Genomic DNA, 23,146 nt, shown 5'->3' with positions numbered 1-23,146 from the left:
CAATAAATAAGTGTAAGAAGCGTTTAATGTTCTGCTTTGCGTCACTGGTTTTATGCTACAGTGAGTTCAGTTGACTCTGAAATAGACTCTTGGGGTGGAAGAAAAGGGATTGGGTAGCCTTGTCAAACACAAAGAGAGGATCACATTTTCAGGTCAACCTGCAGTGGTTTCCCCTCGTCTTGACCGTGGTCCACGTTGCCGTTAGTGAAGAAAGAAGTCTGCTGATTTTAACAGATAGACTTGCCTGTAAAACCTTAGAAACATGCCTGTACTGTATGTACATTTAATATTTGTAATAAATGTATGATTTGTATAGTCAAAATTGTAATATTGCTGCAGAAGAGGATCCATGATAAAGGAAATGAAACGGTTTCCCATCCATTTTTTTTTTTAATTTAATGTGCCACAATCCACTTCCTTGTTTACAAACTACTGTAAATGGCGGAAAAGCCCTGAGTCACAGTATCATGACAGGAAGGGGGCAAAATGCCGTTTCAGCCAAATGTTGTTATTTTAAAGGGAAGGGCAATAGACCGCTGCTTGCCCTAAACGATGGTACACATATTTTCACAATGAGGGTCACTTCTGTGTGAGCAGGGCTCAGGAAGGGCTGTCAATAGACCCCTTTATGAGGCGGTGCAGGGGGAATTAGGCCATCAATGGAGGGGACTAAGCCACGTATGCCATGTGTCCACACTCGACCCTGTTCTGTTTGTTTTGATGGCAGCACGAGACTGGTGTGACTGTGGGCCTTGTTTATGTTGGATGCGTGTCAGGAGAGTTCCCTCTCGATGAGAAACTGACCGCTCCGATTGCATCAGAGCAACAGGTGCAATCCATTTCTAGTCAAAACTTCTGGAGGGTCACACCTGATTTACTGTATTGAAACAACGAGTCCTAACAGTTTGAAATGTGAGATGTGCATTTGCAAGACAGAGGTTTCATAATCGTGGCCCAGAGGAGCAGGGCTTATTGTGCAAAGCATGTCTTCACAGTCAGTCACTTCGAGAGCTTCTGGTTCAGTCTGCCCCTCTTGTATCCTAATAGAAGGATTTCTGGGTGTCTGTTTGTGTACTCTTATTTAAGTGCCAATTCAAAAGAGAAACAAATGTTGAATATTACATTTATAGGTCTACAGCCATGGATTCACTATAATTGCAGTGCACTATAAAAACAAAGATGCTTTTCTTTCCTTTTTTAACCGAACTTTAACCGTTGTTCTGCCTTTAATATGTAACTGCGGTGATGCACACTCGTACCCCAGGACCTTGTAACATCGCTGTTGGGTTCAGGTGCAACAAAGCACATTTCTAACCACACCCAGTTCAGAGGTAAAACAGGCTTTAAACTTTCCACCAAAACACTCCTTTTCAACCTGGTGATACGTTACTCTTTACTGTAATGTGAAGCACTTAAGGTTTGAACAAAACTAAAAGGTGAATTTTAGAGGCTCCGTGCAATCTTGCGAGGCGTGAATTGACGCAGAGAGAGTAGTTTCCGTTCACTCAATACGCGCTACATCAGGTGAAGCAAAAACATGTCCGAGTCTTGTTTTGATTGAACAAGCAAAGCAATTTATTTACAAACATACACAGGTAATAAGTGTCGCCCATGAGTCTTTAGTGTGCATCTTTTAGCGAAATCTTTGGGCTTGCAAACAGAAATAAGATCAGTATTTTTTCACCTTAAAATCAGCACAATTCTTGCTTTTTTCAACAATTTGGTTTAATGTTGTGATCAGTTCAGCTAACATATCATCAATACTTGGAGCAGCATTAAATACCTTTTTTTCTCTCTCTCTCTCTCTCTCAATACTCTGCGGTATTGTGTGAGACAATTTCAAGATAATAAAACAAAAAAAGAAAATCAAGTTGAGATACATGCCAAATTAATGGAACAGTATTTTTGAAATTGGTCACATTGGTTGTCAATTTTCAAACAACTTAGCTTTCAAATCAACAAATGCTGATTCAAGTTACATGCAAATGTTTGATCAGTCATTGATCCGTGTTGGGATCTCGTTTAGACTTTACTTCTCCTTAGAGGTCAGAGGTCAGGTCAGATAAAGTGTCCCTGAAGGGACAGGGTCTTTAGTCCACATCCTCCAGGTGAAGGACATTTCCCCTCAACACTAGAGCACCCTGCTGCTAATCCTGATCACGGTTTAATGGCATCTTGGCACTCATAAACACCTCCCTGACCCCGTTACAGCACCGTAAATGTGCTAGCAATACACTCTAACATAGAGCACAGGAAATTTGACATTGATAAAAGTGGGCCTGGTCTCTGTAAATCCATAGCAAGCATTTGACTGGTAGAAAATGAATGGAATACTTCAGTGAAAATAGGAAGTCCCATTTTGTCTGCAAGCACCTGTATGCAATCAATCAATACTTTTCATGCGGATAGTTGTGGCTAGAAACTGTGAATATACCATAAGAGAGAAAATTCAAACGGTCCATTCAAATGATTGTGGTGTTTATGAACACAGCTTATTTTTCAGAGTTAGCTTATTAAAACTCTGAAAAAAAATGTCCCCCTATGTCTCACAATGATCAAAAAGTGCACTTTTAAGACGACGACTTATGGAAAGATGAGTCACTCTGAGGAAGTCCAGCCAAAACAAGCCCCTTAAAAAGGCTTTTTGTTTCAATGTTATGCAGGTTAGGCAGCAACCAATCATATCAGATTGTATAAAAAGAGAGATTAATGAAAAGAGATGATAAAAATGTTACAATCATTGGTTGCTTTAACTGAGATGAAAAAAGTTCACCGTCAGATTCAAACAAAAAAAAGCTCTCTTAATCAACAAGAGAGCTGTAAAATGTACAAAGTGAAGATGAAGACGTAAGAACATGCAAACTAGAAAAACAACCCGTTTGCAGACGGTTCAACCTTTTTTTTTTTTCTTTCTTTCTCAGAAGTCTGTGTAGTGATGATGAATGTAGAAGTCAAACAATGGAGGAAAGTTTTAGAAATGTGTGTCCCTTTGGCTGATTTCCGGTCTCTGGGAGGAAGGAGCGCGTTGTCGGCTGTAGTTGAGAGACCAGCGGTACCTTAGGGCTGTCAGACGGTGGGGGCGAGGAGAGAGGTGGGAGGATGGATACCGCGGGAAGCAGAGGATCAGAAGGAGAACCTGATGGCCGTCCTCCTGATGGGTCACCAATGCTAGGAGGTCTGCAGGAGGCGTCTGTAGTGGGGCATGATCTCGTGTTCTGGCAGGTGCAGGTTGAACTCCAACGCCACCAGGACCGGGAACTCAAAGGCTATCAGCTCTCTGCGGTTCACTCTGAACCGCTCTTCCAGTTTCTGCCACAAAAAAAAAAAGAAAAAAAAGAGAGTTCATATTAAATAATAGATATGTGCGATCCTGCATTGCTTATTGCTTCTTATTAGACTGGCTATTTTTAAGCAGCATTTCGTAAGGATTGGCACAGGAGATTTGGACAAGAGGAGATGACCGACTGGATGTTTGACAAACCTACTGTTGATGCATTCACCAGAATCTAAAAAGGCAACTAGAAAATGGTAGGTGAAATGTTAGGATTTGACAGATAGACTGTAATACATTTGTTTTAGTTTTTTTTTGCAGTTCTACAGAAATCTATATCAAAAGGGGGGAAAGTTGTAACTCTAAAGCTTTCATTAAAAAAAAGGCACTCCACTGATTTTACACACAAAAATCTGTTTAATCTTGATGAGAAGTACTCAGTAAAAAAAAAAAGAAGATATTCTAGAAAGCTTTCTAAAGTCAAAATAACCCTCATGATGTCATCAGAGTTAGCTCTGGTGTTGCTTAAGGCTTCAAACTGTGATACAAGTCGGAGTCTTTGTTTGTCCCTCTGGAATCCATTTCCTTGTTAGTCAGAAGAATCCACACACTTCACCGCAGACAGTGTCGACGTGAGCACACAAATTATCATCAAAGTACGATAGAGGCATCGAAGGTATGATTTTTGGGAGGCGTGAGTGAGGGGGACTTACGTCTATCAGGAGCTTGGCCTCGTGTTTCTTGAGATCGCCGCCAATCTTGGCCGCCAGAAGGACACAAGCTCCAGCGCAGAGTTTGCGATTCTGCTTGTTTAGTTTGCCTTGAAGCACCAGTTTTTCAAAGTAGACGAAAGCCATGGCCACCGTCGGTTCCTCATAGCAACATTCATCCTGGGCCAACTTTTTTATCTCCCTTTTCAAACTGCAGGGAGGCGAGAGGAAGAGGAGGAGGAAGAGAAAGGGATACATAAATATGTTTGTGTTAAAGAAAAGAAACACAGGTCATGGTAAAGTGAAATCATCTTTATCATCAAACATGCTTAATGTGACACAGTCTATACATTTCTGTCTGTTGTACCTCCTAATCTTGCTTAGTGTTAGCCTTATGTGGGGGAATTTCTCCTTGAAGGTTTCGTTCATGTCCTTCTTGAGGTCAGAGGGTTTGACGTATTCAATGACCGTAGTCTGAAAAGGAAAACCAGAGATGGTGTCAAACTGACCAGACTTTCAGCACTGGGCAGTGTGACTGGATCCTCACACGCTAGTGTTGGATTCCACGGCCTCACAATACGGCTTTACCAATGGCGGTTGTTTGTGGTGTCACTTGAAGGACAAGTCCGGTTGTGTTCTTTATCTTTCCTATTGTCAACAAATCCCATAAAAAAGACCAGAAATAACAAAGAATTGATCCAACTAACACACAAACCCCACTGTGTGCATCCACAGCCCGATGTATCTTATTCTTCTATGCCACAGAGCGCCATTGTTGTCCAAACACTATTAAAAACTCCAATGAGACACACTGGGGGACTTGTTCCTTCACCTCAATGAACACATCCACTGTGGTCATTTTGAGTCATACACATTTGTGTGCTCGTGAGTATTTACAGCAGCAGAATGACGCATCAATCAGCAAATTACCGAGCTCGTTTGGGCCCGAGCGCCAAAGACAGCGCATGGATGTTGAAAAATATTGAGCACATACTTGGTTATGGTCTTTTTTTCATAGGATTTGTTAAGGATAAGAAAAAGACAAATCTGGAGAACACAAAACATATTTGATTGCTGACCAAGCTTTCCGTGCCTTCATCAGGGACTCGTCAGGCTTCCATTAGACAACCCTTAGTGTTTGTCCTAACATGATTTGAGTACCAGGTGGGTGAGTCACATTCAGGCCGTATAATAACCCCCGCAGAACAAAGCACATTTCTAGCACTTTGCTGAATCCACAACTTAAATTGCAGACCTTCTGGAGGCCAAACGAATCTTCTTCTTCTTAATAACAACAACATTCACCAGCAACATTGTTGGTCAGACAGGGCAAGAAACACAAGCAGTATTACCTTCACGGTTACAATAATCAAAATAATTACCTAAAATGTCCTTTGTAAATAGTTCTTGGTTGAACTTTGACTTCCTGTACTTATAGCACACAGGGTTCATACACTTTCAGTTTGACCTGCAACACTTAAGCCAAATGATCTAAACCACTTCTTTTGGCTTGTTGGATTCATTTACCCCCCCATCGCCATGAATAATGGCATTCACACTGAACACCACGTTGCTGATCATGAACCATGAAGGAGAACGAATGCTTATTGATGATCTCAGCACCGAGAAATGAACATAAAGCAGAACGGCACTGACTTTGCGTAATGGAAAATAAGCTCTTCTGTGACCGTGTCTCACACTAACTTATGTCACCACATAAAAACACTTCATCATGACATGTTGTTACCGTGAGGATACCATTACACAAATCAACAAGCCACTAAACCAACCACATTCAAAATTATATTCATGGAGTTCTAGGTCACACAAGTTTCCTAAATTGAGTGCAGAGTACAAAAACTATAATTATCCTCAGCTTGAAAGTTGCTGCTTGAGAGTCATGTCTCCTAAATAGCCTGTGTTCAATCTGTGAAATGATGAGAACTCACTGGTTCCATTCCTGTAGTAAACACAATGGCCATTGTTGTGAGACGCTGGGTTTTGTAATTGGAGGAAGAGAACAAAAAAAAAAAACACACACATAGCCTGGCTTTGACTTAACATTTCAGCTATGTCATTCGTTGTTGTGTATTCTGCCAGTCTCCGTAACAAAAACAGTCCCCAGGAAAGAACGCGGTGGGAGTCTAGTCGGGTTTTATTTTTACAAACACGATGAAGCATCTGCTCTTTTCCGGGAAAGTAAGAGAGGGGTTAGTGCTGGGATGAAAACACTACACTGACTGTTGCAACTTAATAGCTACTGCCCACTACACCGAGATAAATGATGTGTATTCATTCAGGTCCCAGAACTAGGGAGAGAGTCTGGGCCGGTGACCTTGCTGATTAAAACAACCTGAAACATCCTCCTGGCACCTTTTCAAAAACGGCTGATAAAATTCAGAACGGTTTTTAAGAAACAAACTGTCAAGGCGATAAATCGTTTGGGTGTGTTGTTGTTCTTGGTTGTGGTGGGAAAACTGAGTACAAAAGGCCCATAATGACAAAAATAACCATCGAAAAAAAAACCCATTAACAGTGAGATATTGCAGGACATTTCAACAAACCATGTCAAAACATAGGTGGTTCAAAGACATGGCTCACCATGTAGGAGGGGAAGGTGAGGACTCTCTTGTGTTTTCCACAAGGCCACTGCGGGTCATCCAGCAGATTGGGGTCGTAATCACGGATTTCCCCCAAATCATTCCCTGCCACGGACACAAACACAACAACAGAGTTTAAGCTAGAAGTTAACGTTTGCTCTACCTTTTTCCAAATTAAAAACTCACTGGATGAAGGAAAAAGAGGTAAGTACTCGTTGGCAGTCGACTGACCTGTGTCTATGCTGCTCTGGTTGCTGTTGGCTCGGCCCAGACTGAGGCTTCTATGGCTGGCGTTGCGAGACTGAGAGAAGGACGAGGTTGAGTCGATGGTGTTTCTTCGACCACCCAGCACGTTGGTGGGATACAGGAACTGGGTGTAGGACACAGTCTGCAGACACAGGTGTAGTTATGATGGCGGTTTCATAATAGCCCAAACAAAGTTGGGCTTTCCATTAATCTAACAGGTTGAACAGGTATAATGTATTGTTTTCACTTGCTTGTCAAAGCAGGAAAAAGGCAAGGTACCAATAATCTAAAGGGTGTGCCAGTAAATCACAGCGGTGAGTCAGCATGCACATAACAGGAGCCTGGAACTTACTTTCCTAAATGGAATGCAGTTTCTAATAATGTGATTGATCATGCCTGAGGTTTCATATTATGACAACAAGCTGCTAAGAGAAAAAGCCTATTGCCTGGTTCAAATATGCTAAAATGTGTGTTGATTTATTACATATGAAACGTGTAAATATTCTTAATTTATCAAAAACCCAGTGCAATGTTTAAGGTAAGTACTTAAAGGCAAATAATTTGTCTGAATAGCTAGCTTAGTACCACTCTATGTTCTAGCAAGCAAGCTATCCAATTTTCCTTCAAATTTCAAGCATTGGTGAGCTGTGACTGAGCAAATGTCTTGAGCGGACACACATTTAACACTCATGAATGAGAAAATACTGTGAAAAGTAGGAAAGACGCATTTATGACGTAGCTATTCTACTATTAGCTGCCACTTTTGGAATATTTATGAAGCGACAGCAAACATCTTGCACATTAAAAGCTAGTAACTTTAAGCTAGCCTGGGAGACACACATAATAAATGATACATTTTTCAAAAAAAATTTGCACTAATGTAAACATTTTTGGTCATTTTGTATGAATTTTCTTTCAACATTTTTTTTTTTATAGTTACAGTATATAGTCTTATATTCATTTAATTATAAATACTTATAAGATGACTATATTCCCCCTCTCCACACAGCATATCTGCCATCTCACCTTTCCATCAGCTCCCAACTCCACTCCCTCCAGCCCGATCACCATCTCCTTGGCACTGACGCCTCCTGACGGGTGCCGCTGACGCCCTCCTCCTTCCAGCTTGACATCCCTAATGAACACAAGACCTTTAGAGCTTTCACCGTACACACAAACCGTCCTACAGCTTCTTTTTTAACTCCCATCCCTATTCCTTAACCTTCTTGCTTGGGCCTGTTCTAGCTCACCTCCCCAGCTCTACCTCACAGCCCTGCATCGAACCTGCACTCCGCTGGTCTAGTTTCTGTAATCGCCTGCGTCTTCGGGTGCATCTGAGGACAATCAGAAATAAAGAGCAACCTTGGGAGGACGGATGGAGTGCGAGTACAGCTTCCTTCTAGCAGGCCGGCCTCTTCAGACTCAAGTGCTGCCTCACCAAAGCTTGAAATGCCATACTGCTGTGAGAGATTTGCAGGAGGTCAAATGTAGAAAGCTGCTGGAGAGTAAAGTGTGTCAGTGGAGCAAACAGTGGAGAGCGACCGACTGCACACATTTTGTATCGGCCATTCTGTATTTAATGTCTGCTGGGTAGACTGGGGCAATCACATGTCAAATAACAAATATAACATGTGTCCATTAAGTCATTGTTAAATGGAATTTCAGTATTCCGATAAAATCACAATATCAAATCATAGCAGCAAACTATATAGTAAGATATACTAATTAAAGTAGACATTAGTTACTGCTGTAATTTAACTTCACTTGAAGATTTTAGGTCACTGCCAGTAGAGGCTACTGTGTGTGTGTGTGTGTGTGCAGGAGGTTATATACCTGCAGTCCACTTTATTCACACTCTGCCATACTGAATAACTGACAAGAGGTAATGGCAAGCTGAAGACTCAAATTATTTCCAGCAATTTAAGATGAATGATTAAAAGGTTGTTTATAAAATAAAAATGCTTAAAAACATAAAAAGGCAGAATTGGCTTTCATGTTGCCAAACTAAAAACTGAGATGTTGAAATGTCTCTTGGTCTTGCTTTCATGTCAAAGCAAGACGACAAAAGGCAGCCAAGTATCCACTCACACTTGTGTAATATTAACTTCAGCCTTATTTTAGCACAATATTTACATTGCGGTTGGATTTCAGAATGTCAGCAGACAGCAGACATTAAATCGTAACACTGTCTTGTTTTTCTACTCCGCCCTTATCTTCCCTGGCTCAGTCATGCTTTCTGATTAAAACGGTGCCCAGATAAATGGAATAAATGACACAGTCGGCCCTCACATGACTCCCCCAGTGTTTTGGTGACACGCGGGGGCCAATCTGATATAACGCAAACAGTGTTATGTGGCAAACAGGCACATCAGGACACGTTGTTGATGGATGCATCATAGACGTGGAGATCCCCAGGCAGCAGACGTCTCACAGAACAGTGGAGATTAAAAACATACGAGACGGAAAGCTTTCTAGGGAGCTTTTCTAAGAAGCGATCTGTTGTGCTTCAGTCTGCTGAGACTGAGGAGAAATGAAAGGAACAATATAAGAAAAGCTGACATTGCTTTGTAACATGCATGGACAGCAACCACTGGCTTCAGACATCTGTATGTTAGTAGTGTTACAAGTGTTCACCATGCCCTGCCAAATGTCTCTAAATCTAGCATCAAGCACACGAAGCATAAATATTAACAGGACTAAAAACATCTTGACCCCGGCTGGCTACTTTACTACCAAATACTTTACAACTCATACAAACACTTTAAAGTTGGCTTTTATTGGCTTGTAATAATATTCCCCTGCAGTCTTGCCTGAGCTTCACCGATTACGCTAAACCCATGAGCATCAATAAATAATACTTTAGCAATCCCTGTGAGGGAATTTCCTCTGCATTTAACCAATCTAACGGTTTACCCCAGAGGCCAACTGCGACTACAATGCAATGCCAGGAGCATTACCCAACATGCATATCGTTTAGGGTCAGAGAAACTGAAGCATATGGGGAAACCCATGCAAACACAGGGAGAGCATGCAAAGTCTGCAAAGAAAAGCCACAGTTGACCCCAGCGGGGTTTGAGCCCAGAACCATCTAGGTTTCATGAGACAGTGACACCCCATAAACAGATGTCCAATCAAATAATCCGTTAGTCTGCAAAGTTTCATGTTTTCTTTCCCTTACAGGGATAGTTTGACATTTTGAAAAACAAACTGCACCCTATTTGCTTTTTCATCGACAGTTAGATGAGAAAACGGACATTGGCCACTCTCCCATCAGTACGCTAAATATGAGGCTGTGGCCAGTAGCCTGTTAGCTTAGCTTAGCATGGAGACTCGGAGTACGAGGAAACAGACAAGCCTGGTTCTGTCCAAAGTAAGGTTTAACAAAATAACATATTATATCTCTTTGTTTGTAAAGTTTGTAAAACAAAATGTATCAAATAAATACATAGATATAAATGTGCTGAATTGTTATTTATTAAAATAATGATAACTGACACGAGGTCAGCCTATTGTAAAAGATACCCGATCCAGCGATTTGGGTAAGTATCGGACCGATATCTTATTAATATCGGCATCAGTGCATCAAGTATAATAAAAAGTTGTTGTTTATTTGGGGGAAATGTGCACATTTACCTTGCTTCAGACTTAATGCAAAACTCAAGCTAGCCATCTTATTGCTATAACTTCAAATCAAACAGACAGATACGAGAGAGTTCATATTTTCAACGAACTCTTGGCAAAAAAAGCTGATAAGTGTGTTTCCCAAAATGTCAAACCATTCCTTTGAAATTCATTATTTAGTGTTGTAACTGTAGGAGAACTGTCTTCATGTTTTGTTCCCACTTTAGTTTTTGGGCCCATGCCAGGCTACACTGCAAAAATTGGCAATTTCGTTCATGGGGCGTTAGTTACAGTAATCATAAAGACAGAGCGAGAGAAGAAAAGAAATCAGCCTTTTGGGGCCCGGTCGTCCAATAAAATGTTGTTTTGCAGTTACAACTCTTGTAAACCAAAGTCTAACAGAAAACTGTCAATTAGCAGCAATGAGCAGTCAAATTGGATATCCCTGGGGGTTTATTAACCCTCGACCTTAAACTGATTGGCTGGCTTTGGAAATTCCCCGAACGGATTGAGCCTTTATACTCTTCACTAAGCCCCGGTGTGAAGCTTTTATTTCTGTGCATTGTATTCTCTGGCGCTTATCTTTCCCCTTTTCTCTTTCACTTCCTCCAAAACACACCGTTTCGTTGTGACTGGGGGGGTGACTCGTCGGAACGTAGGCTGGACCAGAGCTACCCCCATGACAGCCAGGTGGGTTCCCATTACATTGGAACCAAGCGTCGTCTACAGATAAGCCAGAAATGTTTTCCCTTCTACCACCAAGAGAGGTACACTTTTAAACAAGGCTAAGATTACACAAAAATGGTTTATTACAAACTGACTGTGTGCAGGACACGCTGCAGAAACTCCAGTCTGACAGTATTGTGAATAATTAAACCAGTGGGCAACACATGAAATAAATGAAGAGTTAAAGATTCTAAATCTGGAACAGGAAGAAAAAAAAAAAAAAACAGGAACCCCACCAGAAAAGGAGAGTCTTAAATGCTAAAAAGCCAGCGACAGTTGCAACAGACAAAAATGGGTTGATTTGAACAAAAAGGAAGAGTGGCTAAAAGCCACGGGAGCCATTATGGAAAAAAGCAATACAAGCAACAAGCACTAACAGTTTTAAGCCCATTTCAGCCCACTGCTTTTTCATTTATCAAACCTTAATGGTAAAAGTGCATCCACCAAAACCAGCCCGTAGCAATGTATGCACCAGTCAGAGGACAGTACATCCACAGGAAAAGAGCGATGAGAAAACAAAGGGAAAGAGGGAGCACAGGCTGCAGGTTAATAAGTTCGGCATGCTGTAGGATACATACCCTGCTTGGCTACAATCTCGATAGGGCAGGACAGAAAATACACTATAGAAGGATCTTCTGCCACTGATAAGGACTATCCTATAAAAACAGAAACGATAAACAAGCTAATCAATATCTATCTGACAAGATCCACAGGTTAAAGTTGGAGAGAGTGTGCAGTAAAAATAAGGATGAGATGAAACTGTGTGAAGTGTGTGTTGTTTTGTGGTATTGTAGCACATGTAGCATGTAGTCAGGGGTTTGATGCATTTGTTTAAAAAGGTAACTTCGGTTAACATTTTCTAATTTTAGAATACATTTCCTATTACGTGTGTAAACATGCATGCGTGACCAGAGTCAGCAGCACATAGAGAAGAATACTTAAAGTAACGCTTCTTTTAATAGCTGAGTCACGATGCGTTTCAGCATCTGTTGAAGAATAAGAATAATAGTGTGGAAAAATCCAGCTCACGGTTATTCCACGTCAGATATATGGATTGTGCATATGAGGAAGAACAACTTTACCTATTAGTCTTAATTTAACAGGATGAACTCATCAAGATGGTGCACTGGTTGTCTAAACAAGAGATACTGCACCAACATCTGCACAATTCAGGAAAATTATTTTCTAAGAAAGAACTACACTCTCCTTCACAGAACTCCCTGAAAAACAGCCGACTCAATTAGATTTCAAATCCAAAGAATGTGACTTTGATAATGGTGAAAATCCCCAGAGCAGTAAACACTTCCTGGGACTTCTGGCCTAGATTGAAACAACCATCTTTCCTTTGTTTACATTCTGCACACCCAGTAACACATCAACAGTAACCATTATTGTTCTATAATTAGGGATGTGTGCGCTGCATACATGCTTATGTGCACTGTGATACAATATGTGATTTTGCAGTGATTTCATGGTGCGATTCCAAAATGAGTTAACAGTGATCAACTAAAGATTAAAATGAACTAAAATCAGATTATACTCTGTGTGAAATGGAAAGGATTCTCAATCGATTACATTTCATTTATGGGTCAGGATGACATGCAGTGAGTGGGCCAGGTCTGCTTACGATGTGGCTTGTAAAACAGCCACACTGCAGTTCATTGACTGGGGCAGTCTGCCATTATCCACTGAGGACTTGTATTGACTAATGGGTGGCGTTGTTTGCCTTCATACCTTCCATTACGAATATCATGTTGCCTCATGTTCTTTATGAAGTGGATCTTCTTGAAGCTCTTTGGTCGGGGGGAACCCGATAGGGTTCGGCATCTAAAATGTAAAACAAACACAAAACATCAGTACCTCAAAAAACAGAGAATCCCAGTGGGATGCATCACACCGAGTGTCTCAGAATCGTATACAGTATATTAGACAATGTGACCGGTATTTCAGTGCAGTTCGCTACCTGCGTAGAGGAGCATTCTCCTCAATGTCCTCTAGCGTCTCAAGCGAAGAGCGCTGAGAGATGAGTCTCCGTCTGGAAAGACAGACAGAGACGAAAGTTAGAAGATGTGAAGAGGCGTCATCGTACCAAACACGGGACCAACTGTCCCTCTGCACAACAGCTTGGAGGAGAACCAACTCTGGCAAAATAACGATATAATCCTCATTGTGATCAAACACATGGACAAGTAGTCCTGCAAAGCAATTTAATTAAAAAGGTACAACACTAAATCAAAGCCAATTCCACGGTACAGCAATACCTAAAATGGCAAGAGTGGGCACTAAAATCAATCCATTTGCCTCGCAAGCTGAGGTGAGTCTAGCTTTTAGAATAAAACCGAGGTTTCAGCATTCACAGGCAGAGCAGGGAATTTCAAACGAAATCTCCATTTATCTACTTTGAGTACATCAATGGGTCAATAAGTGGGTAAAGCCAACAACACACTATTTGTTGGCATCTTTTGAAAATGTTTGACAAGTTTTAGTTACAATACCTTAGTTTCTTAAAGAAAATCTTTTCTAAAGTTGGAAATGTTTCTTAATTTAGACAAAGATCTTATCGAAGAAATAACCTTAGAATTTGACGATGCATACAATGGCAACTTTGTAATACTCGATGTCACAAACGCATTTCATTCACCATTTAAAAAGCATTAAGGTCCGATACAAAGCCCTGAAACAAAATTCGACTGTGGTCACTGAGGCCTTGGAGCAAAAGGTCAAACAATGGCGTGAAATCATCACCCGTCTCCGTCTGTTCATTTACAAAAACAAGTCTTGGGCGGTCGAGTTATGGTCATCCATCAACACCACTGTGTGGTCAATGATCACTCCTCGATCTGGCGTACATCACGGAGAATTTTCCAGGATCAGAGCCGCAAAGAGGATAACGAGCTGGCTCGGCAAGCACTTTGTGTAACACATGGCCTTTATTTTACACTTTGGTTGCACGACTCAACAGGCTAATTCTGCTGGACCACTTTCATATGATCGGCTGCCAGTTTTAAGAAACAAACCCATGTGATAGCCAAGTATGCGTGAGCTGCTCCAAAATTAGATTGTAATTGTATGTTTAGCGCCACAATAACGACATAATCCAACATCATTAATCTGCTTTATAAAGTGTCCGACATTCGAAAGTAGTGGAAATTAACACATTAGTGGTGAAATAACTAAAACGTGACGCATCCTCCCAAGGGGTCCATCAATAAATCTGCAGAAGCAGAGTCGGCAAAGCCAAGTAGGACTGCAAACCAATGTCTGTTCACACCATGCATAATGACTATAATCCTGGACCACGTAATTCTTTTCACAATGTAATGCCGTAGAGCCGGCAGCAGTTAAACAAGCTTGCCCTGACCCACCGCTTCTTCACTGAACATTTCATAAAGGGGGGAAAGACGGAGACGAAGCGTAAAGCAGAGTGGCTGGTTAATGAACGACAGAGCATGAGGACAAATTAACAAAAGATGAGTGTGTCCTTGAGGATGTCCCACGGTTTAAACCGAGACAGGCTGAGTTAACAGTGTATGCCTGAGGAGACGGGGCGAGAGGAGTGTGTGCATGAGGATCCAGACAAGAAGCCGAGAGCCATTATACTGGCTAACCTTCTGCACTGTACATTATGACCCTAATGATCATAAACTGGGGAGGAGGAGAATGAAACACTCTGCTAAAGAGCATAAAGAACAGTACATTCTTTTCGTCCTAAGTGGAACAATGGACAGCTGACATGGTTGTTATGAAGGGGCGCGACCTCTGCCTGATGGTCAAGACGAGTGGATCATGTGTGGTCATGTGATTTATAGCCGGTCTTACATCATCCTTCTGATGGAGGAGATAGATTGGCTGGACAAAGATCTGAGACTAGACAGTCTAAGTGGACTTCTATCTTTCTCATGATGGCGCATCACTTCATCCTTAAAACTACTTCATATTAAATGAAGCTTTTTAGAAAACATTTCCATCTTGTCATGCTTCCATATTTTGATACATTAAGAGCTGAAATGAGACATGTTACTGTCCTTAACTACTGAGAATGTAACAATTACCTCATCTGACTCTTTAATCCAAAACTGAATACAAGTTTGAGTTTCTGACTGAAGGCTTAACTTAAAGCTGCACTAATGGATATTTGTGTATGAATAGATGGATCAAAGGATTGATGTGTAACGTGAGAGGTACGGCACGTAGCATGGAACCGACAGAGAATTGTTAAACGACACTGCAGAGCGCTTTAAAACTGTTCAGCTTCTATTTCTGGTTTTAGGGCCAACAACTTTACTGTTTCGGTGCCCTCTCACTGGATGCAGCAGGCAGCTGTTTAAAAGAAGGACAGACCCACTGAGCGCTAGCAGCCTAGCATGAAACAACAGGAAAAATAATTAGCATCTAGCTTTGAACATAATGGAGCATTTTATCACCCAATGAGTCAGATACTGTTCTCAGGAGAACAGAGAATATTTGACTCGCATTCACCAGGTGGCCACTACTTCAACTGGATGCTAATATTTCTGTCAGCTGGATGTGTAGGGAACTGTTTGCCAAAACAATGTTATAAAGGTAATAACAATAATGTGTGTTTTCGGCTTGTTGAGCTGGCCCAAAGGTTTAGATGTGTCACCTCATAATATATGACTCATACGACGTGCACATTGAAAGAGTCATTGTTTGCTGTAATCATTCTTCCTGTCCATACGAACTGTGAAGCGATTACTTCTTAGGTTAGAGAGAGAGAGGGGACCAAATCCACATTTATTGCCCTAAGCAACAACAAAAAATGCATCGTAAACTTCAGCCTATGCCCATGAGGCTTCAGAAGTGTGACTTAGACAAATCAAGTGTGTATCCTTCAGAGCTACAGTCTTTTCAGTACAATTCCCTCTTGGGGGTTATCCTGGACAGTGTTTCCTCACAGAGCTGCAGCGGAGGGATAGTAACAAAAAGATGGGATTTCGTACAAAAACAGTTTGCGACGTTGGAAACTTGATTTCATGAACTTTGACTGCTGATGCCTCATATAAGATGCGGCTGGATTTTTGCAGGAAACGAGGAATGTACTGTAGATTTTGTCACGTCGTTTACCCGCGACCAATAGCACTCAACGTGCATACAGGCGTGACTTTAGCTTTAGGACAGACCGAATAATCCAAACATGTCCTTTAACTCTGCAAAGAGTGTTACACTGTGTCCACAATCTGTGCCAAGGAAGAAATAACCTCTTATTGCAGCCATCGGCCATCTGACACTTTCTCGTTATTCCAGTCCAAAATCTCAGTGTTTTGTTACTGATCCTAAAAACTCATTCACTAGTGGGGCCCAAGGGAATGCTCCCAGTTCACGAGGACACAGCTGAACTGTGAGGACTTTGATCAGATCCAAGGACCTGGAGGTCAACAGCACCAGCAGGACGTGTTTTTAATGCAAAAGATGTTTTACAAGCCGCTACAAATCCTGGAAACGATAACACTGGGCCGGCCACTCATTCACAACTCCTACCAACTAGGGTTAGAGGAACAGTCTTTATTTACCGGGTTTGACATTAACAAGGCCGGGCCAAAAGCTTCAAAGAAGCCTCAGTATAAATCAGTGGCAAAGAGGCAACAACAAGCATCCCTCAGCATCTCCAACACAGTCCCTGCTATTGTTGCCTCGAGTGATTTTATTTCGGCATGCTTGATAAATGCAATCCATGTACCATTAATATGTTGCTACTGCAAAACACAATGCCATCCTGCTGCAATGAAACCGCTTCCAAAAGGCTATTGATAATCCTGCCCAGCAGTGCCATGCAGCGATGCTATAAAACTCAAGTGGACTATTTAGATGCGGAGATTAAACAGTTTCACACGTACGCCCTGTTGGCAGCTCGCCACAGGACATAGTCTTCCATTTTGCGGGAGAGTCGCTGAGTGGAAATAAATGTCACGTTGTGGGTTTCTTCACACAAAAAACAGCCAAGGCAATCGGAAATGTGATTATTCTGATGGGGAAGGGGAAAAGAAGAAGAAAGAAATCCAGTCAGAACAGTTCAGCCTCTCTGATCATCAAACACACTGCGAGTACAAACAGGATGCTTAGTTAAAAGAAACAGCAAGACGAATACAAATTGTTCTGGTAGCTGTTCAGGGTGAGAAACACAGAAACACATGATGTGGAAACTTAACTCCCGGATTCAACTTATAAGTGCACAAAGAAAAACACACGCTGACCCTTGTTACTCCGTCTTCTACTTGAAGTGGGTTTCTCAGTCAAATCTTAATGGCTTTTTTTTGTTTTTTTGAGAGTGTTAGCTGACAGCTCAGACACCGAGAAGGAAAAATGAAGCATTCTTATATAATCCTGTGATTATGCCAAGCATGACCTCAGCAAACAACAATCAACCTCATAACCAGAAGTATGTGACCCGATCACACAAAACTCCACAGGGCCAGTGTAATGACTTGTGCTGCTCGTTTTCCAGCCACAACGTCTGCTGCCTCATGTTAAAAAAAAACTGTTAAGAACATGATTCATTCTGCAATGCCTGATGATGTTGGGAATGTAACTAAAAAGAGGACCTGAAAACACCTGGATATGTTTTATGGGGGGAGAGGATGAAATGGAAATAGCTCTAGCCCTTAGGCAGAAAAGGCCAGATGGTAATAGGTATGCTATATTTAAAGCTGCAGCTCTTGGCGTGCTGATTCATGACGGATAAAAGGCTGAGGAATGGAAGGAAGGCTGAATATGAAATCATCCATCAGTTTCATGCATGGGATTCTGATGAGGATATGGTCTAAAGCAGCTTTGGCCTTAGAAAGTCGGTTTTGGCAGCACATCAGAGGCTCTGCGACTTCCTGAATGGGAGCAGGACTGAAAGCTAAAAGTCTGGAGGGGAGAGTGTGTCTCTGATGCCTCTGGGAGAGGAAGTGGAGGACAGAAAATACAGAGCGCAGAGCCAGGCTGCTCCTCAGAAAGCCTGGGCATCCTGCCTGTCCCAGCCAGGGACCTCTGGACACGTTTCCACCAGCTGACCACAGAAAACAAACCAGGCACTGTGCAGAGCGCTCGTCTGTCTGCGCGCCGCAGGAATATGGCCGCGCTCCGTCAACAGGTTGCTTACTTTACAACGTTAAAATTCGTTTTGTGTGGACATCCTCCAAGCACAATCCAAAAGGCCGAGCACAGTCGTGGTTTAATGACTTCATACTGTATTTACCGACTGACAAATGACATGCAACAGGGCTGGGTGTCGAACCTCAATACTTGTGTTGGTCCAGATCATAAAGAATTGACAACTGGCAAGGGCTAAAAGGTTGTTAGAGTACAGTTTATGATTTATATAATAATTTTGCAAATTTTTTACTGTATTTCAGGCAGGAAAAGTTCTCGCACGGCTGCTTGTGAACATTTGAGAAGTTTGGCTTCATTTGTAACATGAAAAATGTTTTAATTTAACACAATATGTAGTGTAAATATAAATCAATGCCCTGCCAAAATGAAGCATTTAAATGTATCAAATGGTAATTTTGTGAAATGCAATGTCATTCAAAACCCCACACCTACACAAGAACACTATCGTACCATATATTATATTACATATACCTGTGAGGAACCATGATATTTTCATTTTAACACTGAAAGTTCATTCTTGACCTTGAAAACAGCAGTTGACGGAACAATCAGACCACAAGGTCCATTCGTATTTGTTCTGGAGCTTTCGATCGTATCACACGATCTTACTCAGCAGGTGGAGTTTTCTCAGCTGTCATGGAATTGCAGATTTTTTTTAATTTCCATTTTTCTAAGCGCTTTAAGGATTTCTCGTCCATGTTGGCTCAAAAGTTGAAGCTCAAGAGCAGCTAATAAAAAGGCCTCGTGTGGAGAACTGTTGTTTCTAATGTCAAGGATGAACTTTCAATCTCGACGTTTGTGGCAACATGAATAGAAGGTCCTTAAATGTCAAAGAAAGTGAAAATATAAACATCTTTAATTCCATGACAACTGGGCAAACACCATCTGCAGAGGAAGATTGTGTGATACTCTTGAAAACTCCCAAAAACAGCTAAATGAGCTTTGTGATGAGACCGTTTTGTCAACTAATGTTAACTTCATTTTGAGCCTGTGTTTCGCGTCAATTCTGTTAAATTTGAAGCGGCAGTTAATGGATTGGTCTTCATTGTAAAACGTGTTTCTTATAGTTTGTTTATTCCCTGTATATTTTGAGCATCAGTAAACTGTAAATGGCATCTCAGAAAATAAATAGCACACCTTTAAATGAATAATGTTGTCTGGAGTGTTATAAAACGTATTTAATGGACTTCTTTCACGATCAAAAAGTACAGATTAAGACTTTCGGAGGCTGTTGGTTTGGCAGCGCAATTTCCATGAGGTCAGGAAGGGGAACTAAATGCCTATTGAGTGTTTCACCATGAAGCAGAGCTTCCTGAGAAGTCTGCCAGAGACACCAGAGTGAGGAGAGGATTTGGGTAAGAAGGGGGGCTCTGAATGCAAAGCAGGGCAGGGAGGGGTTTGACAGCAGGATCTGACATTGAGGGAACCATGAGACGACTGTTACTGACAGCTGTCCTGCGGCGAGGTTAGACCCTCCGAACTCTCCTTGTGCCTCCAGCGTGAAGGCAAAGTAGACGGAGAGGACAACTAAAAGGCATCCACATGGAGCAGCAAGCCCCTGTTGTTTATGTAGTTGAACAGAAGGTGTAGAGTTACAGGACGTTTACATCACGCCGAGAAGACGGCAGGTGTGTGACAGGGTTTTGAAATGACATTCACTAAAAATAATTTGAGGTCCAGTACATTTGACAATGAGCACGTGCGCAAGTAAGTAAAAAAAAAATAAATAATAAAAAACAACTTCTGGAGGTGTGCTGCTGAGTTCTCTGGGGAAACTAGGTCACAGCTCCACAGCTGTGATCATCCCGCATCTATCCATCCCTGCAGAACAGTCAATCATAAGAGTGTACCTGCATGCAGTACAAAAACAAACAGCTGAACTTTATCCTTCTGCTGTGCAGTGCTGCGTCCAGGAAGACTGCAGAACCGAAAACACCTTTCCAAAAACAGTTGCCTTTAAAAAGAAACTGTTCCTAGAGGTATAGTTCATTCAGGGCCCCGGTTGATGCGAGGAAACAAAACACAAACACTTTTAATGCATTAGAAGTGCAATAACTGATGTGCCAAATTGTGACAAGAAAAAGAGAGACCTGATAATCTACTGTAGGCTGGTGGTGAATGCAAAAAGCAACGAGAATAAACTGCACTAGAGGGTTTGCCAGAGGCATCATGTTGTAGCTAATAATGAAATGTTGACAGTCAGCTGACAAGTGAGTTTACTAAACACGTGGACTGACTGCTCCTATGCATCTCTCCTATGATTGCTTTGGTAGGGGGGACATGGTGAAGTTTGGGGTTGCTTGCAAAGATGCCAGCGATTGTTCAGTTTAACGGCCGAGATTGCACCTTTATCGCCATGCCTTACACCAAGTCACACTGTACAGCATGTTCCCAAGCAGCTCACACAGTTACCTTGATCGCTGCAGCTCGATCGCAGAGTTGGCAATCTGCACGCCCTCCAGGCTGTAGTTCTGCGAGGTTTGCCTGGAGTAGGCGGCAGGCAGGATTCCCTGAGTGTACGTCTGCAGCCTCCCTCTAGTCGACGCTGGGACCGCGGAGAACGGCGAGCTGAACGTGGAGGGCGCGAAAGCGTCGCCCTCCGTGTCTGCGGCTGCGGGACCCGTCCCGAAACCGGCCCGACCGCTGGCGAGGAGAGCCTGGTTTGCAAAAGCGAGCGCCTGGGCGGCCGTGGTCGCCGCCGCCGCAGCTGCTGCAGCGGCTGCGGAGGCAGCAGCCCCGCGCACCGAGCGCTCCGGAGAAACCAGGCTCTGTCTAGTCCTAGCCTCGAGCGAGTCCTCCTCCTCGTTCTGGTCGTCTGCATCGTCTTGCACGGGTCGCCCGTCCAGAGAAATGTTGTTGAGAAAGGACAACGCCGCTTGCCTCCTCCGCGGGTCTATGCGTTTCCGCGTATGCTCGATGCTGGAGTGCTTGATCTGTAGCGTGGATGTGTTGCTGCTCGTGGCAGCCGCCATGGTCCGCTCCCAGTGATCAGAGTCCCCCGCAGTAACGAGCTTACCTTGCTTGCATCGATATTGTGTTAATCGGGCTTGTGTTTGGTGAATGGTAGTGGCCTGTCTTTTAAGTACACGCGTCCAACTGGGTGAAAACAGGGAGGTCACGTGTGTGCAGTATTGTGGCAGCACACAGAAAATTTGGACCAATGGGCTGTCAGGAATACATGTGTTTTTTTTCTCTACCTTTTCCTGACTGCTGAAGCTCGCTTCTCTGACAGCAGGGCATGCCCAACATTACATAAACCTAGAACTGTATCTCTGAAACAGGTCTGACCTGCACACTAACAGCCTGCAAGTAACATTTTTCACTATGCATCAATTTGAAAAAAACACATTCCTGCAAGAAACATGTTTAACATAATGGCAGGAACGCGTTACAGCATTCTGCATTGCAAATTGTAGTCAAGCATGGCGAAAGAGCCGCTTGCTGCTTCCTCAGTCCACACAAGGAAGGAGCAGTTGTGTGCACAATGATCAATGTGCGCTGACAGAAAGGGGACTGGCTCTGTTTGTTTGGAGAAAATAGATCATTTTTTGAATCGCACAAGTCAGCATTTCTGCAGCAATTGCGCCATCTGTCTGCTTGACATGCATTGCGTGTGCTGTTTTTCTTTTTTTTTTTTCTTTCTGTCGACATAACCCCATTAAATATGCCATCTAGTGGTTTTTGGGTGACAGCAACTGCAGCTTATGCAGGAGCACATGCCGTTGGATGGCCAACACGTTTTGACGAAGAGCTCAAGAGAGGCAGGGTTGGGGGATAATCAGTCTTTTTGCCTTTCAATTGAAGATATCTAATGTATTGTTGCCTATACGCTTATATATGGTTTTTCATTTTAAGATAGCATTGAGTAACACATTAAAGGGACACAGCCGTGTGGGAAATGCTGCTTATTCCCCAAATGAATTACGAATTTGTTTGACAAAATGGGTTTGTTGTTTGCACTATTTGGCAAATAAAATGACGTTAAATACTCCCTGAACCTGGTCAGATTAAACTGGGGGAACAAAAATGTATGTAAGCAGCAGAAAGCACACGTCAGCTTTTTCATTAGACCCAGAACACAATCAGTGCTCCCATAACTACATTTTATTAGGTTTCCTGTGTGTCAGTTTGTGGCAATTCAAACACTTGTATTCAGGATTACACTCCCTGTGAGCACAATATAAACTAAAAGTCTTAACATTTTGACACGGGGCCACAAGACTAAAGGGAATCTTGGGAATGATGAACAATTTGGATTTTAACCTTGTTTTACAAATATGCACTTCTCCTTGCTCCAAAACCATTTGTCCATGTGATAAATTACAATCACACTCATGACTATACTGCTACCTGAGGAAGACATTTAACCCAGTAGTTCACAGGCATGTTCCTCCTGTTCAACATCACCACAAGTTCCAAATGTAATGACACCTCTTCATCTCTCTCATGCACTCTGGTAAAGTCCTATAGTCCCACAAGCAAGTATTATGGCAGCAACAATGTCTGATAGTAATGTGAGACCAATAACAAACTATAGTTGTGACAACTAAAGTTCATCAATCAGTCAAAATCAAATTTAAGAAATGTTCACTTTAACCATTTGTGATCATATACATTATGTGTATAAATAGATACAATGTTGAATTCCTTTACAATGGGACACAAACCTAAATGTTGCAGATTCCATATAGAAATGATAGAGACAGATAACTTGTAATATGACTAAAGACAAAACACTATTAACCCCCGTCCTCATCGGTAGAGTTGGTCTTACAAAACAGACCAAATATGTTCAATTAGTCTTAACAAATAATATACTGGTTGGTATACTGTATCATTTGCTTTGTTGAGACTGC

At 42.1% G+C, this 23,146-nt stretch overlaps 1 protein-coding gene across 2 annotated transcripts; it reads right to left on the bottom strand.

Moving 5' to 3' along the window:
- Positions 1 to 1,557: 1,557 nt before the first annotated feature.
- On the bottom strand, positions 1,558 to 21,340 carry cables1 (Cdk5 and Abl enzyme substrate 1). 2 transcript variants are annotated; one of them, XM_079172679.1, is made up of 10 exons: positions 20,703 to 21,340; positions 13,138 to 13,209; positions 12,909 to 13,001; positions 11,753 to 11,830; positions 7,854 to 7,962; positions 6,813 to 6,969; positions 6,583 to 6,686; positions 4,349 to 4,455; positions 3,985 to 4,192; positions 1,558 to 3,309 (listed from the first exon to the last, which is right to left on the bottom strand). In XM_079172679.1, the coding sequence occupies exons 1-10, from the start codon at positions 21,260 to 21,262 to the stop codon at positions 3,169 to 3,171; spliced, it is 1,629 nt and encodes a 542-aa protein (XP_079028805.1). In that variant the 5' UTR covers positions 21,263 to 21,340; the 3' UTR covers positions 1,558 to 3,168. The 2 variants fall into 2 exon arrangements, with proteins under 2 accessions (XP_079028805.1, XP_079028806.1); XM_079172680.1 differs by lacking the exon at positions 13,138 to 13,209.
- Positions 21,341 to 23,146: the final 1,806 nt, after the last annotated feature.

This window comes from Pholis gunnellus (assembly GCF_910591455.1).
Source record: "Pholis gunnellus genome assembly, chromosome: 14".
NCBI classification, from domain to species: domain Eukaryota; kingdom Metazoa; phylum Chordata; class Actinopteri; order Perciformes; family Pholidae; genus Pholis; species Pholis gunnellus.
The sequence above is the reverse complement of the archived record's forward strand: the minus strand, read 5'-3'. Positions and strand labels throughout refer to the sequence as shown.